The sequence below is a fragment of the Sturnira hondurensis genome, unplaced genomic scaffold (assembly GCF_014824575.4).
Source record: "Sturnira hondurensis isolate 20B ecotype Veracruz unplaced genomic scaffold, ASM1482457v3 Scaffold0008380, whole genome shotgun sequence".
Classification (NCBI taxonomy): domain Eukaryota; kingdom Metazoa; phylum Chordata; class Mammalia; order Chiroptera; family Phyllostomidae; genus Sturnira; species Sturnira hondurensis.
Genome location: NW_028081011.1, coordinates 581637 through 597066, shown reverse-complemented (window position 1 = coordinate 597066; position 15430 = coordinate 581637). Strand labels below are relative to the sequence as shown.

The following is a 15430-nucleotide window of genomic DNA, read 5'->3' as shown; positions in this document are numbered from 1 at the left end:
GCATCACAACCCAGCCACTGGGTCGCCCCACCCTGGTGAACACCTAAGGCTCCACTGTTCATATGTAACAGGTGCGAACAGACCAAAACATTATGGCTCAAGAAGAAAAAGAGCTCAAAGCCCCAAAGCCAATACTTCTAAGTGACCAAGAGACAGCCGACCTATCAGATGGACAGTTCAAAATGCTGGTGATTAGGATGCTCACAAACCTGGTTGATATTAGTCACAAATTAGAGGAACAAATGAAGGCTAAACTAATTGAAATGAAGGGAAATGCAATGCACAGGAAACCAATAGTGATGGAAAGGAAACTGGGACTCAAATCAAGGGAGTGGACCAGAAGGGAGAAAAAAATGACCAAACAGAAAAGAATGAAGAAACAAAAATTCAAAAAAAATGAGAGTCTTAGGAACCTCCAGGACATCTTTAAACATTCCAACATCCCTGAAACACCAATCCAAAAGAACCTATGCACCCCGATGTTCATAGCAGCACAATTTACAATAGCCAAGAGTTGGAAGCAACCTAGATGCCCATCAGTAAATGACTGGATCAAAAAGCTATGGTACATTTACACAATGGAATTCTATGCTGCAGAAAGGAGGAAGGGACTCCTACCCTTTGCAACATCATGGATGGAACTGGAAAGCATTATGGTGAGCAAAATAAGCCAGGCGGTGAAAGACAAATACCATATGATATCACCTTTAACAGGAACCTAAACAACAAAACAAACAAGCAAGCAAAATATGACCATTGACACTCAAATACGGAACAGGCTGGCAGGGTCCAGAGGGGAGAGGGGAGAGAATCATAGGGGAAAAGGGGCTGGACTCACATGAACAAGTATAAAGGACACATGGACAATAACTAAGGTGGGGGGTGGAAATGGGAGGGAGGTGGGGAGCACTGGGGGTTAGGGCTGGGAATATAAGAAAGAAAATTGTACCTGAAAAAGAATTAAAATATATATATATTTAATAAAAAAACAAAAAAATACATATTATATAAATTTTATTATATTAAAATATACTCTTATGAAAAATAAAAATAAACACCCCAACATCCAAATTATAGGGGTACCAGAAGGGGAAGAGGAAGAGCAACAAGTAGAAACCTCATTTGAACAAATAACAAAAGAGAACTTCCCCAGTCTGGCAAAGGAAATAGACTTCCAGGAAATCCAGGAAGCTCAGAGAGTCCCAGAGAAGGTGGACCCAAGAGGGAACACACCAAGGCACATCATAATTACATTAGCCATGATTAAAATGAAGGAGAGAATCCTAGAAGCAGCAAGAGATAAGGGGACTGTCAACTACAGAGGAGTTCCCATCAGACTGTCAGTGGATTTCTCAAAAGAGACTTTACAGGCAAGAAGGGGCTGAAAAGAAGTATTCCAAGTCATGAAATCCAAAGACCTACAGCCAAGATTGCTCTATCCAGCAAAGCTTTCATTTAGAATGGAAGGGCAGATAAAGTGCTTCTCAGATAAGGTCAAATCCGAGGAGTTCATCATCACCAAGCCCTTATTATATGAAATGTTAAAGGGACTTATATAAGAAGAAGAAGATGAAAAATATGAACAGTGAAAGGACAGCAAACTCACAATTATTAACAACCACGCCTAAAACAAAAGCAAACTAAGAGGACAGCTAGATCAGGACTGGAACCATAGAAATAGAGATCACATGGAGGGTTAGCAACAGGGGAGTGGGAGGAGGAGAAAAGGGGAGAAGGTACAGAGAATAAGTAGCATAGACGGTAGGTAGAAAATAGACGGCGGGGGAGGGCAAGAATAGTATGGGAAATATAGAATCTAAAGAACTTGAGACACATGGACATAAACTAAAGGGGGGGAATGGTGGGGGAGGGGGTGTGCAGGGTGAAGGGGAACGAAGGAGGAAATGGGACAACTCTAATGGCATAATCAATAAAAAGAAAAAATAATATTTTAGGGAGTATGAATTTTAATGAGTCACTATGCATGATCAGGCATTGTTGAAATATGTTTCTTCATTCAAATTTGACTCTTTATAACATCACCATGTTGTTTTTCCCATTTGATGATTAATTACAATTTCTTTTTTTTGATTTGTGTTCTGAATAGTCTAGGGAATGGAGAATTCAGCACTTTAGCATTTAGCACATGTTCAAATATATTCATATTTAGGATATTAATCCTTAAGGGAAGTAAACCTTGAAGGTAATTTCCCCACCAGAAAATTGACTTTTTCTTTCTTTAAAAATTGTTTTAAAAATTTTCATTTATTTATTTTTAGAGAGAAGGGAAGGGAGGGAGAAAAAGAGGGAGAGAAACACTGATGTGAAAGGGAAATATCTATTGGTTGTCTCTCACACACACACCCTGACTGGAGACTGGGCCCACAACCCAGGCAGGTGCCCTGACTGGGAATTAACTGACCTTTGTGGGATGACATCCACCCAACTAAGCTACATCAATCAGGGCATCACTTTTTCTTTCTATCTTCCATTGTGCATTTCACCCTGTGGTGACTTAGTGAGGAGTCACATTTGGCCATTTAGTTTTCATTCAGCAGATCTGTAGGTTTGTTTTATTGACTTATGGTATTTCCTCAGGAACTTTAATTCTAACAGAAAATTCTCCAGATTTCTTGTTACCACCTAACTGTAATTGCTGTGGATGGAGCCAGAGTATCCCTCAATGATATAGGAATGGCGCATAACTAGAGAAGGCATAGTTTAAAGACTATTTTAAGACTCCAAAGTTTGGGCCTGTTAATATTAAAGGGCCAACTATTGTAAGAATTCTTAAGGATAGTGCACCTGAATTTAAAGCAGGTGGTGTATGTCTGCTCTCTTCTTCCTTCTTCTCCCTGAGAACATCTACTCGTGGTCCTAGGACTATTAGGATAGTATGGTCTGATGATAGTAAGGCCTGATGTGATGGATATAATAAAAATCTACTGAATTTGTCTTCTTCTAACTATCCTCATTTAGGGGTTGAGAAAAAAGGAAGGGAAGAGAAATGAGAGGGGGGAAGTGAAAGAGAGAGAAGGAGGAGAAAGGTTAGAATAGTGGGGACAGATTACCTTTTTTCTCTGAGAGAGTCCCTGGGAAATCAGAGGCTGATTGGATGACTCCCCAACCTCTTAAGGCCAAGAATATCTTTTATAACACTCAGGTCATGAGTGGCCATGCAGGTAATGTAAGAAGTGCATTAAACTAGTTTATGGAGTGGTGGAGCCTGAGGCGAGCCAGAAAGTACCTGCCCTGTCTAAAGGTAGTGGCAAGTCCTCATTATCTGCTCTAGGCATTTACACTTTAAAAATAAATGTCTATTTCAAGGGAACCAACCAAATGGGAAAATATATTTGTCAGTGATACCTCAGACAAGGGTTTGACCTCCAAAATATATAAAGAACTCACACAACTCCACACTAGAAAGACTAACAATCTAATTAAAAAGTGGCAAAGGGCCTGAACAGACATTTCTTCAAGGAGGGCATACAGAGGGCTCAGAGACATGTAAAAGTGATGCTCAGCACCACTAGCTTTCAGAGAGATGCAAATTAAAACCACAACAAAATACTATCCCACACTGGTGAAAATGGCCATTACAAACAAATCAATAAACAAATGTTGGAGAGGTTGTGGAGAAAAAGGAATCCTAGCACACTGTTGGTGGGAATGCAGACTGGTGCAGCTATTGTGGCAAACACTATGGAATTTCCTCAAAGAAACAAAAATGGAACTGCCTTTTGACCTGGCAGTTCCACTGCTGAGATTATACCCTAAGGATCCTGAAACACCAATTCAAAAGAACCTATATGCCCCAATGTTCATAGCCATGCAATTTACAATAACCAAATGCTGGAAAGAGCTTAAGTGCCCATCACTAAAAGAGTGGATCAAAAACTGCGGTGCACTTACACAGTGGAATACTACACAGAAGGAAAGAAGGAGCTCCTCCCCCCTGTGGCAACATGGATGGAACTGGAGAGTATTGTGCTAAGTGAAGTAATCCAGATGGTGAAAGACAGATACCAAATGACCTCACCGGTAAGTGGGACCTAATCAATAAAATAAACAAGCAAGCAAAATAAACCAGAGACATTGGAATAAAGAACAAACTGACAGTGACAAGAGGGAGGAGGGAGGGAGATAACAAGTGAAAGAAGGGGAAGGGTCAAGTCAAGGAACATGTATAAAGGACCCATGGACAAGGACAATGGCTGGGGAGGACTGAATGTGGGAGAGGGAGGGGTAGGCAGGACAGGGGAGAATAATGGGGAAAAAGAGGGACAATTGTAATCAAATAACAATAAAAATAAAATAAGTTGAATTGAAAATATATTTCATTGGAAAATTCTGGGAAAATATACATCAAATCATTACGAGGCAATAATGATAAATTTCATTTTTAAGTTAAAAATGAAATTAGGTCCTCTCTTCTTTTGGGTCTTTTATTTGGGTCCTCTCTCTTCTTTTCTTGATGAGCCTACTTAAAGGTTTGCCCATTTTGTTTATCTTTTCAAAAAACCAACTCCTAGATTCATTCATCCTTAGAATTGTGCTTTTAGTCTCTATGCCATTTAGTTCTGCTCTGATCTTGGTTATTTCCTTCCTTCTGCTTGCTCTGGGCTGTCTTTATTGTTGTTCCTCAAGTTCTCACAGGTATCAGGTTAGGTTGTTTGTTTGAAATGTTTCTATCTTCTTTAGGTGAGCCTGTATTGCTATGAACTTCCCTCTCAGGACTGCCTTCACCGTGTCCCATAAGTTTTGGGTTGTTGTGAGTTCATTTTCATTTGTTTCCAGAAGCTTTTTGATTTCTTCCCTAATTTCAATCTTGGCCCACTCATTGTTTAATAGCATACCATTCAGGCTCCATGCTTTTGGGTGTTTTGGGTTTTTTCCTGTGGGGTTGGTTTCCAATTTCAGTCCCTTGTGATCAGAGAAGATGCTTGGTATGATTTCTATTTTCCTGAAGTTGTTGAGACTTGTTTTGTGTCCTATCATGTGATCTATCTTTAAAAATGTTCCATGTGCATTTGAAAAGAATGTGTATTTAGCTTCTTTGGGATGGAGGGCTCTATATATGTCAATTAGGTCCATTTCTTCTAGAGTGTCATTTAATGCTGCTATATCTTTGTTGATATTTTGTTTGGAAGATCTGTCCATTTTTGACAGTGGGGTGTTAAAATCCCCTACTATAATTGTGTTGCTGTCAATATCTTTCTTGAGATCCTCTAGGATTTTCTTTATATATTTGGGTGATCCTGTGTTGGGTGCATATATATTTATGATGTTAATGTCTTCTTGGTGGATTCTTCCCTTGAGTATTATGAAGTGACCTTCTGGGTCTCTCTTTATAACCCTTTTTTTGAAGTCTATTTTGTGTGATATGAGAATTGCTACCCCGGTTTTTTTTCTTGTCCATTTGCTTGGAAAATTTGTTTCCATCCTTTCACTTTCAGTCTGTGGTGGTCTTTTGAGCTGAGGTGGGTCTCTTGTAGGCAGCATATGTGTGGATCATGCTTTCTTAACCATTCAGCTATTCTATGTCTTTTAATTGGAGCATTTAATCCATTTAAGTTTAAGGTTATTATTGAAAAGTACTTATTCATTGCCATTTATGTACCTGTGTTCCTCTCTGTCTCTCTCTTTTCCTTCCTTTCCTTAAAGCAGCTCTTTTAGTAATTCTTGTAGAGCTGGTTTTATGGAGGCGTATTCTTTTAAACTTCTTTTGTCTTGGAAGCTCTTTATTTGGCCTTCTATCTTGATTGAGACCCTTGCTGGATAAAGTAGCCTTGGTTGTAGGCCTCTGTTTCTCATTACTTGGAATATTTCCTGCCATTCTCTTTTTGCTTGGAATGTTTCCGTTGAGAAGTTAGTAGCCAACCTTATTGGGACCCCCTTGTATGTTACTTCCTTTTTCTCCCTTGCTGCCTTTAGGATTTTCTCTTTGTCTTGGAGGTTTGCCATTTTATGATGATGTGTCTTGCAGTAGGCCTCTTTGGGTTCCACCTGCTTGGGACTCTCTGCGATTCCTGGATTCATGTGACTTTCTCTCTCCTCAACTTAGGAAAATTTATTACTCTTTCAAGTAGGTTTTCTATCCCTTGTTCTTCTTCTTCTTTTTCTGGTATTCCTATTATTTGGATATTATTACGTTTCATATTGTCTTGCGTTTCTCTTAGACTCTCCTCATTTGTTCTGATTCTCTTTTCCATTACCTGGTCCATCTGCGAGATTCTTTCCACCCTGTCTTCGAGCCTGCTTATGCGGTCTTCCACCTCATCAATCCTACTATTCATACCTTCTCCTGTGTTCTTCTGTTCAGAAATTGTATTCTTCATTTCCTCTTGGCCTTTGCTGATAGTTCCTATTTCCTTTTTCATGTTGGTATAATTTGTGGAGTTCCTTGTAGCTCCCCTGTAGTTTCTGGTAGCTCGTTGTAAGCTCTTTGAGTTTCCTGATAACCAGTGCTTTGAATTCAATATCTGATAGTTGACTTGCCTCTATTTCATCTAACATTCTTTCTGAAACTTCCTCCTTTTCTTTCATTTGGGCATTGTTTCTTTGTCTTCCCATTGTTTGTGATGCTCTTCTTGTTGGCCTCAGCTTCTTAAATTGATCTGTTCTGGTACCCTGTGTTTATGGTGTGAACTTCTGTGGTAGGATACCTGTGAAATTCAGTGGTGCAGTCTCCTGTAGGTATCTTGGTGTTCTCTGCTTCCACTACTCCTCCGGTTGGTGTCCAGCTAGTCAAACCTTTTCTTCTGGTCTCACTAGCTGCAGCAGCCTGAGGGGCTGTTAGTGTGGCTTTTCTCGAGCCTCAGTATGCTCACCTGTTCTCGCCAGTAGGGCATACTTCCTTTGTCCCGGAAGGCAGGGGCGACCCGCAGCCACCCAAGCCGAAGGCCACGGCTTGACTCCCGGTGCCTCCCAGTCTGTGCCGGGTGAGTAGGGATGGAGCTTGCAACTGACTCACTTCTAGAGGTCCTGCCAGTAGCCTGGGACTCCCAGAGACTCCCTGAGACTGTTCGAGGGTCAGCACAGCCCCGTGGAGGAGGGAATGCTTAGGGCCAGAGTATGCTCGGGCAACTCTCAGTTCTCCCAAGCCTGCAACCTGACTCCACGGGTTATCAGAGCTTTCTGGTTTGCTTCCGAATGCTCACTCCTCTCTCTGCCACTTCTTATGGTGTTTTCCAATCTGGGCCCCGCCAGATGGGGGGGCGGTGCCAGTGACCAGTTCTCTCCCAGAGTCGGTGTTGCCCACCCTCAGCTCTCAGGGACCAGGGTGGCCGGCCAGGGCCCTGGCGCGGCCTGGTGGGGGGCCTGCCGCCACCTCTGCGCTGCTGCCTTGTACCTTGTTGATCTGCGGTCATCTCCTCTCCTCAACCTCTGGTCATTCAGTGTCTGCTACAGTCTCTGGAGTCCTGGCTTCTTATATGATGGGTCCCCGTTGGGCATTTGCTGTGCTCCTCCGAATATCAGCCAGGTCCTTCTCCGGTGCGTGGAGAGAAGTGAAATCATTTGTCCTACTCTGCCACCATCTTCCTCTGCCCCCAGCATGCAGTTATTCTGCATGTTGTTATGCTTCATGTTGTTCCAAAGGTCCCCTAAACTATTCTCATTTAAGCTTTTTTTTTTTTTTTCATTTTGCTGTTCTGATTGGGTGTTTTCTGGTACCTTGTCTTTTAAATCACTGATTCTATCCTCTGGTTCATCTAACCTGCTGTTGCTTCCCTCTACTGCAGCAATTCTGAACTATTGTGCTGTGGCTTATGGGTGTGCTGCAAGGCATTTTAAAATGTGTAATATCTGACTATTTAATCAGGGCACCGATCTCTTTTCTTTTAGATTGTTCAATAAAAAATGACAACAGCCAACACAACAACAGTGACAACACATCCAGTGTGAATAAATCAAAATTATATCTTTTTTGTCATGTCAGCCAAAAATATAACATTATTTGGTGTGCTGCAGAATTTTAGTAGTTTGAGTGTCATGAGACAGAAAAGGTTGAAAATTGCTGGTCTAGTGTATTATTCATTACACATAGTGTACTCTTAATTTCCAATTGGTACTTTCTTATGCTTTACATGTCCTTTTTTATGTTGGTGAAGTTATTCATTCCTAAGTCCCTTGAGTATCTGTAGAGCCATCATGAACTCTATATCTGGTTTATTGCTTGCTTCCATCTCCTTTAGTTATTTTTCTGAAGATTTTTCATTTTCTTTCTTTTGTAGCATGTTTCTTTGTCTCTCCATTTTGGCTGCCTCTCTGTATTTCTTTCTGTGTACTAGGCAGATCTGCTATGTCTTCCAGTCTTTGCAGGATGGCCTTATATATTAGGTGCCTTATGGGTCTCAATGGTACAGTCTCTAGGAATGTACTATCTGTGCATTCTTATTGTAGGTGAGTTTTGATTGCTGTTTGCCCCTCTGTATGTAGGGCTGGCTGACTCTGAGGATTGACCCCAACTAGTTTATGAGATACTGTGTGGGTGCTGACCACACAAAGTGGAATTATCACCAGCAGGGTCTGGTGCCTGCTGAGATCTCCTATTGGATATGCCATTTGTGGAGCTAATTGGGTTCTGCTCTCATATTGTCTGAATTCTGCTACTGGATGTGTTGATTTGGGGGCTTCTTGAGAGGGCATTCAGTGCATGTCAATGTCAGAAACTTCCTATAACTGCTCCTAAGTGAACTGCTCAGAGCTGTAATGGTATCCACAGTTTATGGCTGCCATTTCTTGGTCTGGGTGTGCAGTGGAAGAGCCAAGCTGTGTACCACAGCTAGCTGCTTTCTGCACTAAGTTAGGCAGATCAGCAAAAGGCCCAAGGCACCCCGAGATCTGCCTCTGACTGCCTCCACTGGCTTCCCATTTGGCTCAGTCACTGAAAGAGCCTCTGGCAGTGCTTGAGTTGTATGAGGTAGATTCTCAGTAAGTTACCAGCTAGGGGTGAGTGGTGTTCACTAGACTGATACAGATTCAAACTCTGTGCCAATGCTGGGTCTGAGACCACTCAAAAAAAGTCCCAAAGTATACCAGTGCCAGCTGCCACCTGCCAGAAGCCTGAAGACTTTCGTGTTGGGGAAGGGTCTTGGGTAGTCATCAGGGTGAGTCCTGCAGAGCTTATCAGGCCCAAATAGACCAATTTGGCCATATAAAGGGAGGGCTTTACACAGAAATTGTGGGGTCGACTTGGCCCTCAAGTCCTCCTGTCCGCCATGGATGAAAGTAAACACTACCAAGACATGATCTGCTTGGGGAGGAGAGGTGGCCAGTTTCTCAGAGGACAAAGGCCAGGAGTCCCTTCCTCCAGGGGCTTTCATTGGGTTGTAATACATAGGAAGGAATACAGGGCAGCAAGGATCAAACAGTAGATAACATTTCAAAGAAACCTGAGAGCATAGTTTGAGTCAGTGTCTGTCAGGAAAGGGGTTTGCAGAAACTTTGGGAGACATACTCATTTCCTGCTCAGACTCTTAACATATGAATGAAAGCACTCTTAGCAAAGCAGGTTTCACAGGAATTTTAGGAATTCTTTTTTATTCGAGATTTCCCCCTGTTACCGCTCTAGCAAGGCAAGGAGCTGCACCCCTCCCCTTCAGGTTTTCAGGCTTAAGTGGATTAGAGCCAGGAAGGGCTTCTCCCAGAGGACATGGGGACCTGAGCTATGTCAGAATAGCCGGGAGGCAAGGGTCCATTGCTCCCTCTTTGTTGCAGCTCCCCAAGTCCTTCTATGATGGCCTCCCAAGTGATCATGTCTGGCTTAGGTTGCCCCTTGCCCTGAGGAGTCTTACCCGCCATCAACATCGACCATGTTTGGGGGGCAGGGGAGTACGCTGAGGCAGCGTTTGCTACCGGAGACAAGCTTTTTCTCCTGTGACTCATATTCTGGAGGTCACTTGCTCATCCTTAGCCATGGTGGGTATTTACAACTCCTGAAACTAGACAGGGTAGTTTCCAACAAGGAATAGTTTGAGGGAAAAATGGCCCTCACCTTAGTCACATGACTCAGTCTGTCTTGGATTCTGCTGAGACCTCCTCAAGAGCCTGAGTTCAGCAGAGTGAGGTGGCAAGGAGTTGGGATGGTGGAGCTAGTTAATCTCTCATGAGGTGTCAGGCTTTCAGAAAGAAGGGGAGTGGCCTGTGTCTCAGAGCTACACAACTCAGTCTCTGACAGGACCTAAGTCCACCTAGACCTTTACACCACATGTCCAGGCACCTGACTTCTCTGCAGTGTGTGAGCTCAGCAGGGTGAGGTGACAGCAAGTCAAGAGGGTGTGGCTATTGCATTCCTCCAAGCTGATGCCCTATGGAGGGGAGTGCTCAACCCAAGAAAGATGGCAGCTGTGGGCAGTGTGGGAGAGGGACTCAGCACAGGGATCCTGGCAGTTTTCCCTTCACCTCTTTTTCTGGAGCCACATAGTCCAGTCTCTTCCCACACAACAGTCTGTTTCAGGCTGCCCTCCCTCTGCCAGAGCCAAGGGTGGTGACTATAAACAAGGTATCATATGTTGGCCCTTTAAGAGGGTGCCTGGGTTTCTAGCAGGCTCTCATCTTTCCCTGGCAGACAGAATCCCTGCTGATTTTCACAGCCAGATAGTATGTGGGCTCCTCCTCTTGGCTCTTGTGCTCTGGGCTGAGGAGCCTGCCTTGGGGTTGAGACTCCATGCTTCTCAGGGGAAACTTTACAGCCGAGATATACCTCTGGAGTTTTAGCCACTGAACCCATGTTCAATGGGTTAGCCCTTTTCATGGCTCTGCCCTTCCTGCTACTCTTGATGGGGCTTCTTCTGTAAATTCTTGGTTATAAGGCCTCTGTTCATCTAGTCTTTAGTTGGTTATTTAGGATGATTGTTCTATATACTAGTTATAGTTCCAGGTTGGCCCTGGGAGGAGGTGAGTGTAACATCCACTTACCACTTACCATCTTGGATCCTCTCCAGGCAGTTGTTAGATGGAATGGCATTCTCATATGGTCAGCTCTTCCCATTTTCCAAGACAATTTCGATATCCAGATTTTGCTATAAAATTTCTTTAATTTTAAAAACACTTTCTGGGTCAAACTTAATGTTTGTGTAAGCAATCACCCCAAATACAACTTCCACATTAGGGCCCTTGCTTAGGTTAATTGACATGAACTTAGGGAGGAGATGATCATTTATTTGGCAAATATTTAATGAACTCCTACTATGTACCCAAACTTTAGCCCTTCTCTACAGAAGATATGGTCTTCAGACAGCAGGGGAGAAGCCATAAGGTAGAAGCGGTAAAGTTCTAGCAGTGAGTAGCATGAGTGCAGGGCAAGTTCAGAAGAGGGAAAAGATTACAGGAGCCAAGAAGGGTAAGGACAGCTTTGTGGAGGGAGAGAGGATTAAACTCTGCTCTAGGGGATGAATAGGATTCAGAATATGAGAGTCTGGGAAGGGAGGAGGAAGGACAAAAGTATGGGGCTGGGGATGGACCTGATATGTTCAGAGGTTTGAGAGAGAAAACAAGAAGAATATAGTCCAATATGGGCTCAGTATCATTGGATAAATGTTCATGTTTCTGAGTAAGTAAAAGACAAAATAGTTATAAAGTCTATCTTTGCATCCTGGTACTGATTTTACTCAAAATCAAATTGAAAAGCAATTAAAAATTAGTAAAAGAAGAGTATGGGTGTGCAAAGAGTGGAAGACAGAAACCTTTTACTTTAATAGTGACCTCAAATGAGAGATCTCGTAAATTGTCAGGTCATGATAAAGGAATATATGGCCATGTCCACCTGATGCCATTCAGAGCAATTACCTTAAATACAATGTCAGATTTCCTTTGTAAGAGAAGGTAGCTTAGGTTTAGAACATGATTAACTTAGATCACTGCTGGTTACACAACCCTGAATTGCTTTTACAAACTCAACTTCCTTGCGTCATTCCTTTGGGCTGAGAAATCTGCATTATTTGCTAGATTATAAGACATCTTCCTATTATAGAACCCCTTTTTTGGTTGGCTTTTTCTTGTCATCCTCATCTAATGCTACACCAGATAACTGTCTTGCTGAGCAACAATTTCATATAAGTTACAAGGGAGAGGAGTTGAGTACCAGTCTTCTCAGTAATTTATGCCACAATAGCAGCAGCATTGAAGTGCTGGTTGTTTATATATAAGCTCCAAGAGCAGCATGTGGGTTTCAAAAAAAGAACAGTTGTTAATATTCCATGATTTGAGCATATCTTTACTGCTAGTATTGCAGTATGACATAAAATAATAAAATGTTTCCTGTTGTGCAGGGATAGAAAGTTTTCACCCATGTTAAATTGATGAATGTTGAGATTAGGAGCTCTTTACGTACTGAAGGGATTCAGGGTAGTCTATTATGTTCGATCTGGCAGATACCAGCATCACTGAACCTAGCGACCAGGCAAAAACTTCAGTATAACACCATTTATATATTCTCTCATATACCCAATCCATTTTGCCTTGGATATGCTTTGAAGTTCACTGTATCTAACTAGCCCAGGCTGCTAAATACAATGACTGACATATAGCGCTTACTATATGCCAGGCAGTGCTTTAACTACTTTACAATAGGAAGCACAGAAATGTCAACTCAATAAATCTCGACAACAACAATACAAGGCAAATCTTTCTATTCCCATTTTATAAGTGGGGAAGTTGAGACACAGAAAAATTAAGTTTCTTGTCCCTAGTTATTGGGAACTGCCCTGCCTGGTTTCAGAAGCTGTGACCCCTCTATGGCTAAGACTGAGTAAAAAGACCTTGGGACCATAAGCCACTAAGGAGCCAAAACTTATCCTCCCGGTAGGGACACAGCCTCTACCCCCTTTACTTCACCCTGATTGGCCCCTGGATGATGGCTGGATAGTCAATGGCAGGTAAGATTCCTCAAGGGAGGAACAACCTAAGACAGGCACAGTCATGAAGGAGCCATCAGGGAAGGGTTTAGGGGATTATGGAGGAGGGACAAAAGACCCTCACCCCTCAACTTTGTTATAGCCTGAGTCCTCATTCTATCTGTGAAAAGTCTCCTAATCTCTTGGCTGCCTTACTTCCCCTGCCTTACTTAAACCTAGAACAATGCTGGAGGCAGTTCTAGGCAGTTCCAGCCCTGTGCTGGAACAGGAGGTTCCTGGGGGCAATCAGGGCTAAGAAAGAATGCATAAAATCCTGTGAAACCTACTTTGCTAAGAATGCCCTCAATTTAAATGTTAAGGTTCCCAGCATAAAATGAGTTTGTTTTCCAAAGTTTTATGGCCCTTTGGTGTCATTCTATCTATCTGACCCTGACTCAGAATAAGCCCTTATAGTTCTTTGAATGTTAACTGTTCCTTGATCTTGAGTGCCTGACAATGACTGATGAGCTTTACATATATGCTCTGTATTCCTATGCAAACTAAACCCAATAAAAGCCCATTGAGAAAGAGGGTCAAGGCCTTTCTTCTCTGAGAGACTGGTCAGCCTTTCCTCCCCAAGCAGATCATGTCTTGGTAGACTTATTCTCATCCTGGCAGCCGGGGAAGCTGTTTGGGATGGAGCCCCCCCGCCCCGCCCCNCCCCCCCCCCGGCACCTAGTCACACAGCTAGTAAGTAGCAGGGTTGGCATTCAAATCAAATGTCTGAAGAGCCTTGCTCTCAATCATCTTGTCCTGCCTGCCTCTCTGACAACTTTCTTCTTGGGCCAGAGGGATTTCCAGCTTTTGGGCAAGGTCCAGCAGGAGAAAACTGGGCATTTCTTGGTTGTTATTGTCCTGAAGTTACTGCTTTACTGATTGAGTTGTTCCTTCCTTTGTCCTTATCTACTGTATTTTATTTCTTGTTTTCTGAGTTAGATGGCCTCATCTATGCATGGGAGAGGGGAGAGCTGAGCTTATCTCTGGTTTTCTTCTAGAACAGCACAAGCCATTGGCACTTTCTATTTACCAAGAAGACACGTCTCCCCTGTGACCTAAATCCCATGTTTTATAGTTAACAATATTCTCATTCTCTTGGACACGATATTCCTCATAGGCCTGTTAGCCAGGCATGAGGTTTTGGAGTCAACTTTTCAGCACTAGTCTGTATGTAATAGAAGCCAAGTATTTTAATGTGTTTGCAGAAATGGGCTGAGTACATACCTTATTGGCTGCCATGGAAAAGTATTTGAAAGCAGTAGCATTATTTTGTGGTGCTGCATCATTACCTTCTAAATACATCTAGAAAAAAATTAAAAGATGATGTAAAAAACTAAGAAATTTGAAGGTGATGAAAATGTTTTAGAACTACATAAAGGTGAAGGTCGCACAACACTGTCAATGTAGTAAATGCCATTGAAATGTACACTTTTAAGTGGTTAATTTATATCATGTGGATTGAACTTCAATTTTTTAAAAATGGAAAACTAAGGAAACAATCTACTACATGCATTTTGGAGTGACCTTGCCCAAGGACCAAGACATGAGCTCTGCTTGTGTTTTTTCACATTTCCTAGCATCTGAATTTACTGTTATGTAGCACTTCTGGAAGCAGGGCACTTGTACCCATGGTTGCTAATAAATATAAGCTTGCTGCAGGGAGCCAAAGGCAGTACTTGGCAGAGGGAGTGATCTTTGAAGAAGAAAGAATGTGCCTTTCTACAGGAACACAAGGGTGGACTTTGGTAAGTGTGGAGCTGGGTCTTCTTCTGGGAGTGAAGGAAGGAGACACTTCATTAAATTGAAGAATGTACCAGTCTTTGATGCACAACTATCCCTGATCTCCTGTTACATTCCAGGGGGAAAGACTGTGGGAGAGATTCTGATCTATATTCAGTCAGGAACCCTGGGACAGGCGCACTTCAAGATTGCTTTTGGTGTCTCAGGTGAAAGTTGCTGTTTTCTGGGGCTTTTAAAAAACTATCACCTCAGGGGTACTACCCTCATTTTTGTAGCCAAATGCACCTCTCAGCTGCTTCCATGGAAGAGGCCTGCATCCCTGTATCCTACATTGGGTTCAATCAACTGATACCATTAACTTTTTAGATTTTTAAAAAATGCAAGTTATTTATCAAGAAGAAGCATGTACCTTTCCTATAAATGCCATAGCATTTGCACTTCCAGCCTTTGCTGCCTTTAAAAAGTAGTATAGTGCTTTCTGGAGAGAAATGGAAGAGTATTATTAACAGTCATAAACATATTCTACCAAATGGCTTTTCAAAGAAAACTCTATTTCATTTAACATGCATTAAAAAATCTATGAAATGTCTTCTTTCTTCAAAGTAGTATTCCAAATGCTATTTGAGCCATAAACTGAAGAGTGGGAGAATGAGTATATAAATATGTACACTATATATATGTATATATATAGACACCTACACACACATTGTATATATGTGTGTGTGTCTGTATTTGAGGTATGTCCAGAAACAGTCCAGCCATTATTCATATAATGAGAATGGTGTGTGTAACATTGA

The 15430-nt window shown here is 42.2% G+C and overlaps 1 protein-coding gene across 1 annotated transcript in view; it reads right to left on the bottom strand.

The window, feature by feature from the left end:
• Window positions 1-15430, bottom strand: part of SEL1L2 (SEL1L2 adaptor subunit of SYVN1 ubiquitin ligase) — a 95600-nt gene that overhangs the window by 10739 nt on the left and 69431 nt on the right. Inside the window, exons 9-10 of the mRNA XM_037054715.1 lie at window positions 15043-15111; window positions 14118-14195 (exon numbers count right to left, since the gene is read on the bottom strand). Of these exons, the coding sequence (XP_036910610.1) occupies window positions 14118-14195; window positions 15043-15111 (147 nt within the window). The remainder of the gene's footprint in view (window positions 1-14117; window positions 14196-15042; window positions 15112-15430) is intronic.